The 21,550-nt window shown below is 39.4% G+C and overlaps 1 protein-coding gene across 1 annotated transcript in view; it reads left to right on the plus strand.

The window, feature by feature from the left end:
- Nucleotides 1-6,558, plus strand: part of LOC109681103 (POU domain, class 6, transcription factor 2-like) — a 119,637-nt gene extending 113,079 nt beyond the window's left edge. Inside the window, exons 2-3 of the mRNA XM_020155671.2 lie at nucleotides 4,108-4,199; nucleotides 6,198-6,558. Of these exons, the coding sequence (XP_020011260.2) occupies nucleotides 4,108-4,199; nucleotides 6,198-6,551 (446 nt within the window). The 3' untranslated portion in view covers nucleotides 6,552-6,558. The remainder of the gene's footprint in view (nucleotides 1-4,107; nucleotides 4,200-6,197) is intronic.
- Nucleotides 6,559-21,550: the final 14,992 nt, after the last annotated feature.

Raw genomic sequence — 21,550 nt, forward strand, 5'->3', positions numbered from 1 at the left:
CTTTACGTGAGGTACGTGAGCACCCTTGGACTTTAGTGTCCACAGGGCGTCCTGCAACCAATCCTTTGGAACTGAGTGATGACTATATTTGTAAGCACCTTATGTTGTAGGCTCTTAATTACTCAACTGTTTAGTTCTGTTCTAAGCTTTCATCTAATGGCACACAGTGCATCACTAGGGCCGGTACGCAGCAGCCACCCTTAGCTTGTGTATAAGAGGATATGGACCTCACACTTAAGGATGGGAATATGAATTGAACTGACTTGGAGAAGGCAAATGTTATGGACAAATGAAATAATGTTAAATATTATTAGTTCAAGTATAATTTTCAAATTTTTTATCATATTATTGTTGTGCTGGGGGGTACATTGTGACATTCTACAAAAGTGCTTACAATAGATCTTAGTTAATTTCACCCCTCGGTCATTCTCCTTTACCCCCTCCTCCCTTTAGAATAGTTTCAACAGGTCTCACTTTTTCTATTTTCACACATGAGCATGTAATATTTCCATCATATTCACCCTTAATGTACATCAACTAAAGTAGCACTTATATCACAAACATGCACTGTTTCAAGAAATTTACAATATATTAGCTCCTTTAAACCTCATAGCCACTGCCCCGTTAGGGTGACTTTTTAAAGAAGAAGCTGATGCATAAAGAAGTTGGAAAACAAGCCCAAGTTCATGTATTAGTTAAGTGACAGAGCTAAATTTAAACCTGGGCAGAGTTCAAAATCTAAGTGCTTGCTTTTAACACCTCATACCAAACTGCTTTTCATATCTGTGTTAGTTAGTTTCTGTTACTATGGCAAAATACCTTACATAATCAACTTAAAAGTGGGAAAGGTTGGACTGGTAGAGTGACTCAAGCAGTAGCGCACCTGCCTAGCAAGCGTGAGACTCTGAGTTCAAACCCCAGTACTGCCAAAAAAGAAAAAAGTAGGAAAGGTTTATTTTGGCTCATGAGTCCAGAGGTTTCAAGTTCATGGTGTTTCCACTCCATTGCCTGTGGCGAGGTGAGACATCATGGTAGCGAACATGTGGTGCAGCAAAGCTGCTCGTCTCATGGTGACTGGGACGCAAAGAGAGCAAGGAGAAGAAACCAGGGTCCCAATATTCCCTGCAAGGACACACCCCAATTTACCTCCTCTAAACCCCACCTTGCAAAGGTTCCTCACCTCCCAATAGTGTCACAGGCTAGAGACAAAGTCTTTCCACGTTGACCTTTGGGGCACATTCCAGATCCAAACAACACCAATTATGCAAATTGGATTGAGGTAGAAATTCCCAATAAACAAATAATTTAGAGATATTTCCAAGATTTCTATGAAACAATGATAATGAGTCAAATGGATGCCAACATCTATTGTAATGAAATTATGCCACTGCTGCATTAAACCAAATCTCTATTTTTATTGAGTGAATATTGAGTGAAATAAAAATCTCTATTTTTATTTCATTCACCAGATGTGAATGAAATGCTGAGAGAGACTGGGGGATAAATGTAATCAAAGTACATTCTTTACAAGTATGAAAATAGTGATAAATTTTTTTAAAAAATTTTTTAAAAGCACAGGCCATTCACTTCAGAACTGATCTCAGAGAACTACCCTGGAACTCCTGGGTCCCCAGTGATGTGACTTATTCCCCAGACTCCTGGTCAGGAGAACCCTACCCAACCCATCCAAGCTTATGCTTTCGTATCAATGCCCATGAAAATCCTTAACCTCAGGTTCTCTGCTGATGTACAGCTAAGTGCTGCTTCAAACCTCTGACACCTTTAGCTGACGTCACTTACTCATACTGACTGCTGAATTCCCTTCTGGCTCTGAGAAGCCCCTATTTGGGAGCTGCCTTCCAACCAGACAGATTAGTTTATGGGCCTACAAGGTTAAGCGTGATACACATGTTTGGGGAAAATGGAGATGCGCATTAAGAAGAAACATTAGTTTTTGATCCAGGCAGGAGAGCATACATGATCTCCTCCGGAGCCTGTGAAAGACTTCATTTTACACATGAAATTGTGCGGAATTGCCCTGGACTGCACTGAACATGGTTTCTGAGAATAGCCAGCCACAGCACAAGCTGCTGAGCACCAGTTAGGGGCTCAATGCAACAAAGAAAAAGTGTAAGCAAATGTGTCCTGTGTAAAATTGCAGGGAACAGACGCTTCTTATTGACACAGTGCCTGAATGGAACTGAGCCTGATCATTACGATGGCGTGCACTGAGAAGCAGGCTGAAAAATGAACGAGCACATATGAAAGACGTGACAGAGGAGCCTAGCATGATAGAGATAGAAACAATTAATATAAAGAGACTTTTCCATTTTTCTGTGCATTGGAAAATTCTCTTTTCACAGTCTAGTGTGAAAATGCATGCCGGACAAGTATGGGGAAGCAAACAAATTTTTTAAGCACTGAATCATCAACCATTTGTGAATGAGCCTAATATGAATATTTGACCAAAGGCATCATTTTGGAGATTCAGTAAGCTCTTTTAGGTACATAAAGCTCTGCTGAGAATTTTAAGGCAAAATAAGACTTGGGTTGTATGAGCAAAGATTCTGAGGTTTACACTGCATAAGGCAATTCCTAGCCTAAAATCCCCTGCTTTTCAAGCATACTAAGTAAATCACATATAAAAAATTTAGAAGAAAGGTCTTGTACATATTATGGGGAAATTGTTGGCATCTTCTGATGGGTCATCTTACCCTTGTTATTAAATGACAGCGATCATTAAAATACCAAACGTATTTTGACAGAATTCACTTTATAAAATGTCAGCAAGTCTGTGTTTTTATTAGTTTGTTCCAAATCAATTTAGGACTTTCAATAGAATGCTTGTAAGTATTCCCCAAGCAATGTCCATTCCTGACTTTCTGCACACAAAAATATTACAAATTAATCAGATTTTCAGATTTCTGCATAATGGCTTTCCACGTTTATTGCTTAATCCTATTATAAAATGCTGTTATGATTGACACATTGCTGTGGAGATAGAAGTCAATTGAATAATATGTAGCAGTCAATTTTATTTGTAGCTTAATGTGCTGAAGTATTTTTGCACATTTCCATTATTTATAAGTCTGTCCCTTTGGAGACTATATAGAAGAATTTGTTTTAAATGAGCCAATAATACCTTCTTTAAAATTTATAAGTGTGACAGAATCATATCTTTTTTTCTTGGTCATCCATGGCATGCCTCAAACAGGGTTGGAATTGTCATCTACTTGCTATTCATAGGACAAACATCAGGAAAGAGGATCTTGTAAAGCTTTGCTTGGAATTGGATTTCAACCACTCCATTAGAAAACTCTAAGAAAACATAATCCACCAACAAGAAACTCTCAAAAATGACTGTCTATTTGTTTGCCTATTTATTCACACATTTGTTTCTGCCATTATCTTACCCACTATGGTTTATGTTAAAACAAAGCACATAAACACACAGAAAGACTATAATATTTTGGTAGAAATATTGGTGTCCAACAGGATGCTGACGCAGGAAATAAGTTGTGTTCGGTGCCTAGTAAAATGGGGTTTACCGTGGATCTCTCCTCTTTTAATCAGCTTCTGGGCAACTTGCTTAAAGTCCATATTCTTTTTAGGACATTGTGAAAAGTGACATTGTTTTTTAGGAAAGGACATTGGTAAGATTCAGAGTCTGAAGGCTGCATGGAGAGAGGACTCTTAAGAGTGCAAAGGAGAGGGGGAGCCATGTTCTAGGATAATATGGGTGGACTTCGTCATGTCTGAGGTGACACTTTCTTTGGCTTTGTCAGTGAGCACAGTTATGTGGCCTGTGCATGAAGGGTGTGGTTTCCACACATATGACACACTAGTGTGTGCTATGCATACCAATAGCCAATGTGAGCAACTGATGACAGTGTCATTTTCCCTTCTGTTCTCTGTTCTTACCTCCTAGTGACTTTGGCCATCCTGAATATCCCTCAACATCATTTAGACAGTCAACAAGTGATTTGATAAGCCACTTTGTCACATCATCTGTCCCCTAATGTCCTGTGACATCACAGGAAAACAGGGTCATGTGCAGTTCCTAGACTGGGTCTTATATTAAGGGAGCATTTGTCTTTTGACTTCCAGGGGCCAGAGGAAGCTCAGCACTGTCGGATCCCAGCACTCCTGACCAACACCAGGCCAGTCAGACTCACCCACCATTTCCTGTTGGGCCACAGGTCAGTATCTCTCAACTGCTTTCCAGTAGGCTGCATTTAGTATGGTTTAACCATATAAATAACCAAATAAATAATGATGAGTTAAATCCAATTAACTCCAACAGAGCTATGATAGTGATAAATTTTTGTATGGGAAGCTGTATGGTTACATTATTTATTAAATACCCATTGAGAAAATAAGCGTTTGCAAAATTCTTCTCTCTTCTCAAAGGAAGGGTTGGTTTTAATCATTTGGAAATATTTTTTCTTCTTAAAACCCACTATATCTGTGCTGTTGGTTACCATGCAGTTTTCTTGAAGGTAAAACTTTAATGACTGGAGTGTGAAGAAAATTAAGTTATTTCAACCTTACTATAGCCATTTTTGAAATACAAGATGTGATTTAATATAAAAAAGTTAATGCAATTTTAATGCAAGTTCAGCTTATTGGGTTTGACAATACTGTACATCACACATAGCTCCTGCATTAATAAAGAAATACATTCATTATTTTTTAAAGTCCAATATTTGTTTTTTGCAGCCTGGTATGGGTTATATGGAGATGTAGAACACAATTATAAGAGGCTGGGCTTTTTTTAACCTCTGTCATCTAGCGTGAAGCTTTCAGAGTTCATCCTGCTTTTATGGAAAGAGGTATGGGGGCCTTTCTCTCCCTTTTGCTGTCATGGTTGCCTCTGGAGATTAATCACTTCCAGCACATTGAGGGCTAGCCCAAGTGTAGAGCTTGAGTTGGACTTGACATTCTTGTTCCAGTCACCACCGAGTCTCCCTATGGCCTCAGAGCTTATCAGCCATCTCAAAGCCCAGACAACTCTGTGCCCATGTACATGCAGCCTGAGAGGATGTCTATCAGGCCACCAAAAAGTCATTTTGTGGGAATTTCAATAACTGGCTTCTTTGCGCCAGAGCCTTTACAATGCTATTCTTGTTATCTTATGTGTGCATGTGTGTATGCACAGACATGCCTATGAACAAACTAGTCCTATATACACTCAAATACTTACGTTAGGTAAGTGCCATGACAGACCCCGGACATTGAGGAATGGTGTCACTGTGACAAGCTGCAGTGATAACAAAAGACTTTTTAAAAATACTCCATCTTAAAAATAAAAAATTCCTATTTTTATACTCCATTTTAGATCTTGATATTGTACATATGTAATTTTGCCATTTTAATAATAATCACTCATTTGCTTAATAATTATCCACTTTATTTTCTTGTGTAGTCTCATATTACAAACATTTTCCTTTGTCTTAACAATGTGTCATAATGATCCATTTGAATGACTAGGCAGTATCTCATCAAGTTTAGTACTGTAACAAATTGTTTTCCATCATTTATGGATTTTAAAATGTAATGCACAGTTCCATGCATTTATCTTTTCCCCCTTTTGAATTCTATCTTCAAGCATTCCCCTAGGAGTGTATTCTGAGTCAAAAGGGAATGAATACATTTGCAGTTGTTGATATGTATTTCCAAATTGCTTTCCAAAAGGATTATGGCAGTGTACATGTCCTCTAGCCATACATCTGCATATGGTGTCACTATAGACTTTTCTAGCATTAAGTAACTCTTGTATATTATTTTGCTAATTTCATAGTCAAAATAATATTTCATAGCTAATTTTTGAACCAAAAAAAAATCCCACCTATCTCAATGAATTCTTTCTGGAACAACAGAGACTAAATTACCTGAGAGTTTCAAATATATGAGGGTTAGAATCAAATGGAAATGCATTGGGATTATAATATATAAGAGTAAGTTATTACTTTTAAAGGTATTTGAGCTGCTGAGAGGAAGTGAAATTTTCCAAAGAAATAAATGAAATGTAATTATAAAATATGCTTTTGTACCAGACAATCTCTTTTTCGGGGTAGAGCATGTTTCTTCATTATTTCAGGAACTTTCTGGTCCTGCTAAAGTGGAAAGAACATGCTTTAAAAACCCATGTTTTTTTCCACTGGAAAATGAGCTGGGTTTCTCTTGTTTCCTTGCAGCCTCTTCTGACGGCACAGCAGTTAGCCTCTGCTGTGGCCGGAGTAATGCCAGGAGGCCCTCCAACCCTCAATCAGCCTATCCTCATCCCCTTCAACATGGCTGGACAACTAGGGGGTCAGCAAGGCCTGGTCCTCACACTGCCCACAGCGAATCTCACCAACATCCAGGGGCTGGTAGCAGCAGCTGCAGCTGGAGGCATTATGACTTTGCCATTGCAAAACCTACAAGGTAACCCATTGTGTCCGTGTGCAGGCAGCACTCTGCTCACTAAGCCAGAGTTGTCTGAAGTGAGCAAGAAAAGTGCCTTGAATGGCAAATGTGATTCAGAGGTGCTTCCACCATGGAACACATGAAAGAATTCTGCAGGAAAGTGTCTACGAATTCAAAACTTGCTCAAGCAACTCAAATTCCCTAACATGGATATTGAAGACTTTCAGGTCTTCTGAAAGTATTCATGAGCCCTTATTGCATGAAACATCAACCACTTAAGTGTAAAATTCCTGTGTTATTATTTGAAAACATGAGTTATAATCTCACAATTTCTTCAACTTAATCATATGTAAAGAAAGGTTAGATGTTACTTATTTGTGTGTGAAGTGGTTGGAGCATCTCAAATACAAGATATCATTTATAATAATTAATTTAGTGATTATTTGCTTGCTAAGTGGTTTTAGCTATAATTGTCAAATGAAAATTGTATTATTTAAGTTCATAATTTGAAATGAGAAAAATACTTGTACAGTGAGCTTTTTATATCACCAGGCATATAATAAGAGTGAGACTAATTTTACTCTAGTTCCTTTGAGATGTTGAAAGTTTTGAGTGTGTTTAAAAGATTTGGTAACACTGATAGATTGATTTCCAAAGGACTCCAGTAGAGGAAGAATTACTATGGTGAAGCATGGTCTGCATAAGAATAGGATACTTACTAAAAAAGGAAATGAATTTACACTGAACTACTCAAAAATGTTTGTTTTTTTGTTCATATAAATGTTAACATTTTTGTTTTTCAGAAGGAGGGTTCAGCTGGTCAGTCATCAGAATAACAATTTACAAAACCTTTTTAACTTGATTGAATGTCAGGACTCTATATAATTTATTAAATTGGTCAGAGCATCAGCCCACAGACTGAAAAACAGACCAAGTAAGAATTAGTGAACTCTGGACCCCTTTACACTCCATATGTCCTTATATGCCACCCATTGTTGCCACTTCTTGACTTTTATTTTAATGTTTGAAACAAAGTCTCTCTTATCCCACTAAATTGTGCCGAGAAACCTGCTGTTCATAAATCATGCATGTCTGGGATCTGCTAATGCACAAACTTTGCTTGTTTCGAATTTGAGTGCCTGAGAAGCCAGGAACTCAAGATTAAGCAAATAAAGCAGGAATACACTAGGTGAAAGTAGAAGCAACAAAGTGTAGGGAGAGGCCTTTTAATGTAGGTGGGTGATGAAATCTTAATGAAGTAACGGGCATTATCAAAATGCAACCTTCCATTTGGAACATTTGTGCTTATGGGAATATTGAATATTATAAATAAACATAAGCTCTCAGGGCTCATAGGCCATGAATTAATCCTGCTTGGTTAGAATGGACACAAAAATAAAAGTCTTTTAATATCTTTATCATGGTTTGGTATTGTTAGGATTTTAGTGCCTGTTATTTTAAGGGTTCAGACTTAATGATCGTCCTATGTGGACCTCTTCCATCAAGATTTTTCTTTTGGCCAGACATGGTGTCATACACCTGTAATCCCAACACTTGAGAGGCAGAGGCAGGAGGATCATGACTTTGAGGCCACCCTGGACTACATAGCAAAAACTTTTTCAAAAACTAACAAACAAATAAAAAGGATTTTTCTTTCATTTGCGGGCTTTCTTTGGCAGTACTGAGGTTTGAACTCAGGGCCTTATGCTTGCTGGGCAGGTGCTCTACCAATTGAGCCACATCCCCAAGCCCTTTTTTGCTGTAGTTATTTTTCAGATAGTGTCTCATGTTTATGCCAAGGCTGTTCTTAAACAATGATCCTCCTAGCTATACCTCCTGCCTAGCATATCCAGCTTTTTATTGGTTGAGATGGGGCCTCACAAACTTTTTGTCCAGGCCAGCCTCAAACTATAATCCTCCTGAGTAGCTGGGATTACAGGCATAAACCACCAAGCCTAGCATGACTTTTCCTTTTAATGTCAGATTTAAGTGTGAGCTGATTATTTGGAATTTGGTTCTTCTTGGTACCTTTGCTTTCAGAGAATTAATCCTAAGGATTGTGACTGGAACACATCGGGGCAACAAAATCCTTAGCTCTTTTTCTCCCTTGGTCTTTCTGATACAATTTCTCATCACCTTCATCATCACAAGTGTATTGGAGTTGATGGCCAAGCTCTTGTCTGCTACACAAGTACAAGCAACATTTCCCCCTTTATCTTCATCTTTGAAATTTCAGTGATGTGATCATTAAAATAAAACACCTCCCAGTTGCAAGACAGCTGGTTGTGGGAAAGTTTCCTAGTTTGCCTTTACATCAAGCCACTCCTCAACCCATTCTTTAATGTCCTGTGAGTAAAAGCTAATTCCTAAATCACTGTCAGGATACAGGAAAGTTCCACCTCCCAGTTTCCTTGAATTTTTCTGTCCCTTTATGTTTTCCCCATGTGATTTCTTCACCACCCAGACCTCACTCATCTAAGAAGTAAACCATTCTGGCTGGCTAGAGAGTAGGAGGTTTCCCAGGACACAATATTTGCAGTGTAGTGTCTGGAAAGTCCTAGGCTAACCAGACAGAGTTGTTCTCTCTCTGTGAGAAACCCAAAGACAACAAGGATAAGAGTCAGGAAGTTTCATATCACCAGTGCCCAAGATCAATGTTTACCCCCTGAAATTCAGTGCCAGTGGTCATCTTATGACATCTGCCAGCACCTAACCTAATCTCATCATCTTCAGGTCACCTGCTCTGCCCAAGGTGGTCCCTAGGCAGTGCCTATCACTCATGCCACATCTCAGGTTCTACTGAAGAAGGTAGTGATAGGTGCGATAATGGGTGGATGGCAGGCAAGAGTTCCTGTTCTGCTTTGAGACTGAGACAGTCCTAGAATTCCTCAAGTCATATCCTCTCTCAAGGGTAGCAATCATGCAAATGAACTATCATTACCATAGAGGGAATCATTACACACATTCATATAGTCTACATCCAGTGCAGAAGACTCCTTTCTCTCTTCATAGTCCACTCCCTATACAGTAAACACAGTCACCTCAGTCCAAGGCTTTCAGAGTCTTTTGAAATGGCGAGTAAGTCTGCCTATCTCTAATAGATGTTCCACCTTCCTCAGTGATTTTTTAAAGCAACTTTTATTGGTGAGTGTGAGTAGGAGGGACTTAGGTGTAATACTTAGTTTAATAATACTTAGTCTGAATTAATTCCTGTTCCCCTGTATCTCCCTTAGTCCTGGATAGTTTCTCCTTTCCTCATTATGAAGTATGAAGTTTTTATTCATGAAACAACTTGGCCAAAAGAAATTGTCTCTGAGGATTCTCCAACTTTCCTATGCAGCCCTCTAGCCTGCCCATTTTTCTAGCTCAAAAGCTACAGATTTGCTAAGACGAAAAAAAAAGTGGTTGACATCATTTTGATAATGGCTTGGAATTCAGGGATAAGTTTCAAATATTTTCCTTTTTGTTCAAGTGATTGAGAGCTTATTCATTTACATCCCCCATCAAGTAACACGGAATAGCTCTCAGAGCCTGGAGGCCATGATTCACACATGTATTTTAATGAGCACTCATGACGTGATGCTACACAGAAAGCAGCTCTCTTCCACCAAGGTAGAGAGGGTCATAGTACAATCGTGTCCTTAGAATGTGGTCCTAGACTGGTGACATCAACATCCATCAGAGCTTCCTGGAGATACAGAATCTCAGGCTCCATGCAGACCCACTGGACAGAATCTGAATTTTACAAGGTGATTTCTACACATATTAAAGTTTAAGAAATAAAATCTAGAGAGCTTTTTTCAAAATCATTTGCCAATCCCCCTGTTTTGGTCTATGTGTGTTGCTATAACAAAAATACCGTAGACTGGAGGGTTTGTACACAGTAGACTTTATTTCTCACAGTTCTGTAAGCTGGGAAGTCAAGATCAAAGTGCTGGGAAGTCAAGATCAAAGTGCTAGCAAGTTCAGTTCTTGTGGGGGCTCACTTCCTGGTTCATTGATGAACCCTCTCAGTCCTCACTGGGAGAGTACAAGAGAGCTTTCTGGGGTCACTTTTATAAGGACGCTAATCCTGTGACATAACCACTTACCTAAAGACTCTACTTCCTAATACTACCACCTGGGGAATTAAGCTTTATCACAAATTTGGGGAGGGAGACACACAAGTATTCAGTCTGTAGCTTCCCCCCAAATCACCATCAGGCTCGACTTACAGATTCTGGGAATCCCATATGACTAGGAACAGTGCCCTACAAGCCCTCCTGTCCTCTAGAACTCCAGATGAGGATATGGGCCAAAGGAATAATTTACTGGGAATATTTTTGTTTCTGTTAGGACATTCATGTCCCCAAGACCAAGAGGGGTTTTTCTTGTATAATGGGGCCACTATTGAAGCCCTGGCCCTAAGATTTTATCCAGGGGAAGCTTTGTGTTGCAGAAAGAGAAAGAGTGTTCATTAAGAAACTCATCTGCATAGCCTGGAGATGGCTTTCCTTTTCTTCTCAGATCTTCCCTTGCAGAAAAGAGATTCACCCCTGACTCATCAATGATAGTGTTTTACTGTAAGGAGCTACACAGTAGGAAGGTGTTGGAAATTGTGCAGGATCCTTGGGACAGCCTAAAATGAGGTCTAAGCTTGAGGAGCAAGGACCCACTAGGTTGCAGTTTGAATTAGCCTCTGTCTGCAGCAGCAGGTATCTATACCCCACGCCCACAATGACTGATAACCCCTTTCCATCTTCTCCTGCTCCCTTTCAAATATTCCTCTACTACATGGGTTGGCTTTTGACTAATCCATAATTGAGGCTTACTTGTGGTACGCTTTGTCTCCTCTGAATACATGCATCTTTCATAATCAAGTAGTATCAGGAACTTTCCATTGTTAGCTCTAGCTCCATTAAGTTTATCTTTATCCTTGTCTTCACATTTATCTAAAATCAAAGATAGAAATTGGGTAGAAGACTTCCAAGAAAGAAATTATCTCTTGGACTGCTTTATTTTGGGCTACATTTTAAGTTCCCTGGCCAAACTGGAGAATTTCCCCATGCTGAGGTGCCAATTCCTGTCTAATCAGTGATGATGTGAGTTAGAAAGCGGGAACAAGGACGATGTGGTTTGAATTTGGGTGCATGTGCTGAAGGGAGCACATTAGGCTCCCTCCCCAAAAGGGGCAAGTGGGTATAGCAGATTGTATATTAGTTTTGCATAGGCCAGCAGGCCTCCTACCGGCAGCAACAGAGAATGAGACCCACCCTGAACTCATCATGTCAAAGATGCACTCAGGTTCTGACCACCTTAAAGGAATTACTTGAACATTCTGGCTGGAATTTAAGCTCAAAATTGCTCTATTCAGAGCATTTGGATCAAACCTAGAAATGACCTCCCTGCTCTATACAAAATAGGTAGTTTTGTGCTTTTTCTTGTCTTCCCTCTGAGCAACCCTTTTTCCTTCCAGGTACCTTCCATTCTCACTGGTCCTGAGTCTCTCCATTCTTCAGTTATTTGTGCCATGTTTATAGGGGGCTGTAGGCAAAACCACACCTCTGAATTGGGACTAATAATGACTATAACCTCCAAGAAAGAAAATGACTAAGGTTGTTCTGTCACATAATTCATAAACTTCTTTACAAGTTGCCATCTTTCATTTCACTGATCAGTTTGAAAAACAGATACTGTACTAAAAATGTTGTCTACAGTTGTTTAGAAAGAAACAGAGATTATTAGCTAATTGTTGCAAAACAAAATTGCCTTTGTGAAGCTCATGCAAATGCATTGGATCTTTTGCTTTTCTTAAACTTAAGTAGAAAATGTGAACACAAGTGTAGGCAACATCAAAGTGAGTGGCAACAGCAATGGAGAGGTTAATGGGACAGCAGAGGTGGGTCCACCTATAAGACAGATGATGCAGGTTAGTGACTTATTCATCGCACAGGCCAGAATGACCTACTAATCACTATAGGCCTCGTAAGTGGAGAATATAAATGTGCTCGGTAGGAGATTTATATCAAAGTGTGAACATTCCAGTTAAATCAAGCACAACACTTAAATTAATGACCAAAAATACATTAGAGCATGCTGCTTAACCTCAACATGGAAAAGCAATTAAGATCAAGGCAAGTTAAAAAAAATCAAGGCTATGCATGGTTTTTCTGCCCTTGGATGTGGCAGGAAACCTGCCCTGTTTTTCTCTGTCTCCCTGAATTAGTGTTTTTTGTATTGCTATCACAAAATACCAGGTGCTAGGTACTTTAAAAGGGAAAGTGGTTTGCTTAGCTTTGGAGGCTCAAAGTTTGAGACTGAGTGGTCTCATAGGTTTGGCTTCTATTATGAGTCTTCTGGCTACATCACAATATGGAGACCAGGAAAAGAATCAACTGCATATAGAAAGGGCCAAGCATGTAGAGTAGCCTCACTTTATAACAATACATTTTCATGAGAACTAACTCACCCTGTAAGACCAGCATTAATCCCTCCTGAAGCTATTGTCCCTATAACCTAATTACCTCCTACTAAGTTCACCACTTCAACATTGCCACATTGGGACCAAACTTCCAGCCCACAAACCCTTGGGGGACAAACTATATCCCAACCATAGCACTCCCCAACTCAATATGTGCACATGGTTTGGTATATGGGAATAGTTTGGGGGTTAGGAATTTCTTGTGTATGTTTCATTACATTTCCTTTCTGTTTGTGGTGGAAGAAAATGCATCCACCCCACGTCCTCAGTTCAATGATGTTTGATAATCGTACGCACCCATGCAGCCTCCATCCACAACAATCAATACATAAAACATTTCATTATCTCCCAAAGTTCCTTTGTGTCCCTTTACAGTCAATCTCCTCTCTCCAAACAAGCAACCCCTGTTCTGCCCTCTATCAGTGTAGACTAGTTTTATTTATTCTAGAACTCCAAGTGGGTGGATCCATATGCTGTGTATTCCATTATGTCTTGTCTTTTCTCACTCACCATGATGTCTTTCAGATTCTTCCATGTAGTTATGTACATCAGTAGTTCCTGTCTTTTAATTTCAAAGTAACTTTCAATCGTAAAAACATGGTGCTGTTTGTTTATCCATAGCCTTCCCAGCAGCTCAGCATATTGACACCATATTGGTCTCCTCCACTGAGGCTAGAAGAGGTTCCATGGCTGGGCATCTTTAGGAGGTATCCTTGGCCAATTGTTCTTCTTGGTCCTTAGCTACACCCCAGGTCCTTCCCTACCTTGGCCACATCTGATGAGGATATGGGTATGTCTTTAGGAAGTTTCTAAGTCCATGGATTATGGAAGCTTGGGAGCCAAAGGGTTGCCTAAAGTTTCCAACTGTTAAAGATTTATAGCTTCTTTGGGAAGGCAATTCTCTCAGAAAATACAATGCTTCTGGGGTGTTTGGTTTCTAGTCATTTTCATGTGCCAAAGCTTTTTTTTCAAGACATACAGCATGGCTCTAATTTATCTTGCTTTCATACTACCACATCATTCTCTTTCAATTTAGGCTACCTTGGTGTGAGGGCCCACTGGCCTCCTTGGCATTCCTTGAACATACTTCTATGCATGCACAGGCTGCTGCCTTTGCCTGAAGAACTCTCTCCCCAGAAAGCATCAAATATCCCTTCTTCCTCTTCCCCTACTACTTCTCCCTTACTTGTCTTCTTTGTTTGCTTTTTCTCTAACACTTATTATCTACTACAAAATCTCCAAAATGTTCTCATCTTTCTTAAAGCACTTTTGGTCATGGCTACTGTAGCCAACAGAGGCAATGGCAGCAGCATTGTCTGTGATGCTTGGCTTTGGTGCTAAGGAGGAGACTCTCAGTGCAAAATGCATTATGTGCTGTTGGTGTATGACTCTGACCCTAGAAGAGAAGCCCTGTGACTGGTATCCAGAAATGGAGGGCAGGGTCTGGCTTGCTAGTAATAGGTGCCTAAGCATAAGTGGATGGATGGGTGGATGGATGGATGGATTTTAAAGAATTACTAAGAGCTAGGTGAAGAGAAGTAAAGAGAACGCTCAATATAGAGAAGAAGGCATGAGGAGAAGAGTCTGGCTGTTGTTCAAGTGAAAATTTGAAGTCCCGGGTGGTAAGATATTAGACCTGAAGGGCTGAAATAGAGCAGGACTGGAGAATCCTGTATGCCTCTCCTGTGCATGACATTGGCTGCCATAAGGTCTGATATGTTAGAGATGGATGCACTTAAAGACAATGTCATTATGCTGTGGTATTTCAGGAATTCATGTTGGCATGTTATAACTGAGTAATTGCAAGGATTTCAAGTGCCTTATAATATGAGAAGTATGAAAGACCAAAAGCTTTTTATTAGAGAAAAAGAGACCTAGACTAAGGTTTAGAACTAGAGGACAGGTCAAAATTCTGTATCAAGTTCTATAGTTTAAATGATCAAATAGTAAACAGAGCCATAGCAGTCTGACAAGAAATAAATTTGTATTTGTTTTTCACCAATACAATGTTTATTCACTTATTTAACAGGTACTTTTTTGAAATGCCACAGTGTACTAGACCATGATCTAAATTTGGGATATAACAGTAACCAAAGACCATCCCTTAAGAAACGAATACGCTAGTTGGGGAGCAAGGCAAGTGGAGGGTGGCGGGGATGGGGACGTGATGTATTTTGTACAGGATCATAAATCACGGTGTCTACACTGCATGGAGAACCAAGGATGAAAAGGACTAAGTTGTACAATGTTTGTATGGGAGGGCGGGGTGGCGAGGCAGTGTCCCTGGGAGAAATTTCAAGTGCTGAAAGCAGTTAATCATTTGGATTCTAAACACAGATACACTAAACAACCTGAGATGTCGCTATCGTTTAGCTTTCACTCACAAGCACAAAAACTTCAGTGTCATCCAGCAACCGAATTATGTTTCTTTATTTCACCTTACAAGTTGGCAGCAGATAGGTGAGCAGAAACTCTGCTATACATCTTTTCAGTTCTAGAAAAGCAGCCCCTCCCTGGGATGCTCTTTTCCCTTTTCAAAGGGAACAGAGAATGACAGGACTTTGATGGCTCTTATAGTTTTGGCGAGGTAGCATCATGTACCACTTCCTATTGGCCAGGCAAGTCATTTGGCCAAGCCTGCTGGCAGTGGCATGGGTGATGAAGATAACTAGCCCTAAAGGAGGGAGGAGGGGCACATAATTTGAGACTGTATTACAGAGTGCTATTGTTCAACAACCATTGCATTGAGGATACACTGCAAAGCATTAGACTTAGGTAACTTTGGAAATTCCTTCCAGTGCTGAGTTTCCATAATTCCATTCAGTGAACCCATTAGGTTGCATAGACTAGTCATGTAACTCCTTAGACTACAAACATCAATTACAGAATTGAAACAACAAATGTAAAAGTAGAAAACAAATATATGGAACAACTGGGGACTATTTAAAATAGTAAACAAGGACTTACAAAATTATGACTCTCTTTATGTTAGATTCAAGGAAGGTCAAAACTACAGAGACAAAGCAGATCAGTGGTTGCCTAGAGCAGATTGGGGCAGGTGACCATAAGGAGATGAGGGAACCTGAGGTTCTCTATCTTCATCGTGCTGATGACTACAAGACTGGATGTCTCTGTCCAGTCTCTTCAAAAAGGGGAAATTTTGGTTTATGTAAACTACCCTTCACTTTTTCAAAGAAAGATAAAAAGTAAGTAGATGCTATACTAAATAAAATGTCAACTTATTTGAAAATGTTAAAGTAAAATGTGTGAGTGCAAAATTGCTGATAGAATTGCAGCCAGGAAACGCTTTATGGGAATGAATGAGACATTCAGTTCTCCCATTAAAGAGTGCAGTTGGATCCATTTCTCAGATGTAGAAGGAAACACTAAAATAATAAAGATTTCAAATACATCTAATTTGATCATAATTGTTTCAAAGAAGCATACACACACACACACACACATACACACATCATGGAGAGAGGAAAAGATAAACATTACACAGTCATTTCTTAGTATCTACACAGGATTGGTACCAGATCATAAATCCACAGATGCTCACCTCCCATATATAAAATGGTGTAGTATTTACACATACCTAGGCACCTGCTCCCACTGCTTTAACTCATCTGTAGATGGCTTACTATATCTCCCACACTGTAAGTGCCAATATAAATAGTTGTCGTGCCATATCATTTAGGGAATAAAGACCCAAAAAATTCTTTACACATTTTTTCTGTGGTTGAGTTGGTTGAATCCAAGGTTCTAAAATCTGTGGACATGAAGTGCTCACCATATACATGATAGCTGCTGGCAGACTCCAGACAGTGAGAGATTATAAATGATTGATTTTCTTATTTTTATTATTTGAATTTCCAATATCTACATTAATAATTATTATTTTAAAATCCGGATGCTTTCTATTCATTAAGGTGGGAGGTCATATCCCAACTGTATTCCTAGCATTGCCAGCATTAAGTCTGTGGATCTGTTGTCTTGACTTTCTGACTATGGTTTTTAAAGAAGCATCTGTGAACTAAAGCACAATGTTTCTCAGATTATGAACAATACAACCATAAAACAATTATATGCATTCATTGTGTATTTAATATATTAAAATTGTCTTTAAATGTGCTTGGTCATATGGTTGAAGGAGAAATTGGTGGTGGTGTGTAGGTGGAAGGGGGGCACATGCACTGCCATTCTTCAATTTACAAGGAGGTGACCCTGTGCACTGATTTTCCTTTTAATTTACTTTCATGCTGCCCTGGTGATGACCACACTCAGAAAATTCCTTCCCCGGTGCCGTCATGAGCATGAGAGCATACGTCAAATACCACTCATGGAAAGGGCAGTGTAGTACCTGCCACAAAATGAGAAGAAAGGACTCTGACTTTTAGTATGCACCGTCACCAAGTGCAATATTAAAAATGCCTAGTACATAAATTCATATTTGCAGTGTGATTCAGAAGAGCTCCACATGACACACCATACAATAATACCAAATCCACCATAAAGAAGTTATGAAAAGTAGTTGCATTGTGTCTTACTTTGGCAGTTTTCAAACCTCCTTATCTCTGAGGCTTCAGACTTTTTATTTAAAATACCTGGAAAACCCGTTCTACAGTACATTATCCTTGAAGCAGGCGTCACTGAGGCACTGGGGCATGGATTAAACCAGAGGCACATGAATGAGGAGTATGACTAGTATACTGCGTATTTAAGAGATACTGTCAATGGAATAAAGCATTGTCAAAGGATAATGGTTTCCAGCTGCCACATAAATGTCAAAGCAAAGCCAAAGCATTTATTTTCAAAGCAAAAGGCAGGAAAGTAATGTGATCCCCCGTTTGCACATAATAAGGCTGTAAATCCATCAGGGCTTTCGATGGCTTCTAGCAATGTGCCTACACTAAGATTTGCAACCAGGATTAGATTCCAAGGCAGCCATCAGAGTTGGCAAAAGAGAGTAGCTGTTTTCCAAAATGGCTGCCAGTAGAATGGTACTGATGCCTTCCTGGAAGAGGAAAAGACTGTTGGAATTTTCTCAGTCTCAATCCATTACCAAGGAGCCTTTCCTCTGGAACCAAAATGAAGAGGACTTGTGTATCTGGAAAAGTATGGAAAATGGGGAACAAGGGAGGTGTTGAAAATAAGGAAATGGAAGCTGGTCCCCAGTTCCTCTCTGCCCGGAGTTAAGAGAATGGAGAGTCAATGTTCTCCAAAACATCATGTTTGCTCTTATGTGCTTAATTCTTGCAGGGCAGATTCTCAGTGAGAGGTCACAGCTATTATCTCTCAGCTCTCTCTAGGGAAAAGCTAAACCTCATTTCCTTCCATGAACTGTGCCCAAGGATTGATTTATTTGTTTTACAAATACTTGCTAAGCATCTGCTGTTTGCCAGGCACTATGGTGGGCATCTCCAATATAGCCTACTATGCCAGGGAGAAAGGGTCCTGATGGTAAGTGATGAAAAGCAGAGGACTGAATTAGGAGACATTAATGACATGGGTGTGATAGGACTCAGTGATGGGCTAAATGTAGAGGAATAGGAAGAAAGAGAAGGAAGATCATTAGTTCAGTTTGATATGATTAGCTCAAGTTTCTAGTGAACTAGTATTAAGTGAACTCTATTTAAGCAGAGATACATGGATCTGGAACTCAGAGTGGGATTGATTTGTGCTGGAGAAGCCATCAACATACAAAAACCAGACAGAGTAGAGATTTCTGGGAAAAAAAAGAGGTTAGAGGAGAAACATCACAATCCCAGTCCTGGAAGAGAAAGAGGTGGGTGCAGTGGAAGGGAAGAATTCCCAGTTCTCCCTGTTCATTCTGCCCCAGATTATGTTGGGGCCCTGGAACTGTCTGTGTTTGGATTCTCTTTCATAGACATAATGTCCACACATTGGAGTCTTTGATTGTTGCTTACCCTAATCTATAGCCATAATGCAACAAGGAGGAAATTTTTAAAAATGTATTTGTCTGTTGGCTTTTTAATCTAAGGACATGCCAAGTTTCCATGTATAAAGAAGCTATTTTAAGAACTTGTACATAAAAGCTTTGACAGTGTTTGCTCTTTGGCTGAAAAGTAACTCCATTGATTTAAATCTATTATTTAAAAACTGTAGTTGTAGCCTTAAAAATCTTAAAATGAAAATGTTCTAGTCCTTTTTTTTCTTCCTTTTTTTTTTTTTTTTGAAGAACATTTGGATCATGCCTACTAAAGTTGTAGAGGACAGGGGAAATATCGCTGCTATTTTTAGCACTAGTGTCATGGAGGAAGATGCCTGAGCTTTATAAAAGCTGTAATTTAAACAACATAGTTGTTGTTGTTGTTTTGTTGAGGTTTGAACTCAGGTTCTTGTGCTTGCCTAGTGACTTGAACTACACTTTCTGCCCTTTTTGCTTTTCCTGAGAGTGGCCAGCCTGGGCCAGGATCCACCTAACCTATCACAGGCACACATCTAGCCTGTTTGTTGTGATAGAGTCTTGCTAGCTTTTTGCCTGGCTGGCCTCGAACTGTGATCCTCCCTACCTCGGTCTCCCAAGTACTTGAGATTACAGGCATGAGCCACCACACCCAGCTAAAGCAACAAACTTAATTTTTTGAAATGACTTACATTTACTCATTTTGAAAATTATCTTATTGTAAGCAGAATTAATCATTGAAAACCTGGTTTCATGTTAACTTTTTCCTTTGATTTAGCATCATCTTCTCTCAAATTGTGAGTACATTCATTAAATGTACTCACCAAGGTTATAGCCAAAATTGTAAAGAAAAAAAAAGAATGCAGCATGTTTGTCATTTGTCACCAGATTAAGATTAGCACAAATGTGTAGATCTATTAACACGTTTTTATTATCTCAATTCCCCTGAGTGCCATTATATGACAAATACTTAGCAGAATACGAATATGTGTGTGTGTGTGTGTGTGTGTGTGCATTTGACAAAAGATAATTTGAATTTGCTATGTATGGAAAATAACTCACATGGGAGAAGTTGCATCACATAAATAATAGAGATAAAATTTATACTTCCAGATATTTCAAAGCTAATGCTGCTAACTTACTAGGAAATGGTAACATGAAGACACAGTACTATAATTTGATTGACTTGTTTTGACAGCAGCCAAATAATTGAGAGTGAAAGGTGTCAGCACAGATGAAGTATTGGATAAGCCACATTCACAAGGCATCCCCAGCAGCAAAAGCAGCTGGAGTTTTATTTCCTTTGATTTTGTGCTGTTCCTTCCTTCCAGTTTATTATGAAACCATGAAAGGTGCACAACTTCCCCAACTAGGGAGACTTCCACAGAGAGGAAAGAAATAGATAGTTGTCAAATAGTTAAACAATGGAGGCCATCGAAAGGCTCTAAGATGGCAATAGCCCACCAAGCTAAATGACATCAGTCTTTCCCTTTCTTTTGCCAGTTGCCGCTCCACTGGATTTTGTCTCATTTGGAAGTGATTTGGAGTCAGAGCAAATATCAGATCCCATTTTCCAGACTCTTGACAAGAGATAGGCAAAGGAGCGGGGTGTACGTGGCACCATCTCCAGGCCCAGATAAGGCATTTATTCAACTGAAAACCCAAGTGCCTGGTAAGAATAAGATTTGAGGTGCTCAGTTAATATAGAAGCTAAATGGTCAGGAGAGGATTAATTAGGACAAAGCCTTTGCCCTGAGGCAAACACCAAGCAGCTGGTTAATGGAGTGGGCTGTGAGTTACACTGACCAGTTTTAATCCTAGCCAGTCTTGTTGCTGGCTGTGTGAGTCACAGGCTGGTTTCCCTCCACTATTTTTTAGGGTTGTTTGAAAGACTAAATGTGATACTGCATAGAACATGCTTAGCATACAGCCTGACATTTAGTAAGTCCACAATGAACGACAGCTACTTTGACTATTGAGAGCTGGGAAGTCCAGGTAGTAGCCATGGGCCCTGTGTGACTACTGGGCATTTGAAACATGGCAGGTAGAAACTAAGATACACTGTAAGTGTAAAATCCACACAAATGCAAACCATCTCTATATTAATACTTGGTTGATAGCATGTTGAAATAGCTTTTGGACTTATCGAGCAAAATACATTTTTTTCTTTTGCTCTATTGGGATTTGAACTCAGGGCCTACACCTTGAGCCACTCCACCAGCCCCTTTTTTGTGATGTGTTTTCGAGATAGGGTCTCATGAACTATTTGCCCAAGTTGGCCTCAAACCCCAATCTTCCTGATGTCTGCCTCCTAAGGAGCTAGGATTACAGCGGTGAGCCACCAGCGCCAGGCAATGCAACATGTTATTAAAATTAATTTCAGTTGTTCCTTTCTTACTTCTTAAAGTATGGACACCAGACCATTTGAAATTACATATGTGGTTCACAGTGTGTTTTTCTCGGACAGTGCTGGCCTGGAAGATCTGCCTATACATCATATACACTAAAAATAAAAATAATAGTAATGATTAGCATACATTTCAGTTTTGGTCTCTGAAGCAGAAAATTACAAAGGCTCCACTTGGATAACAAAAACAAAAAAAGAACACATTTTATGGGCTCTCTGCTGTCACCTAGGAACTGCTGGGGCCTTTTATCTATATAGAGAGGAAACAGATGCAATTTTATAAACAATTTCCAATGATCAGAATCTAAAATTATCTTTTCTTTTTAAAAAATTATACTCTGGCTGA

Source organism: Castor canadensis, chromosome 2 (genome assembly GCF_047511655.1).
Source record: "Castor canadensis chromosome 2, mCasCan1.hap1v2, whole genome shotgun sequence".
Taxonomy (NCBI): Eukaryota; Metazoa; Chordata; class Mammalia; order Rodentia; family Castoridae; genus Castor; species Castor canadensis.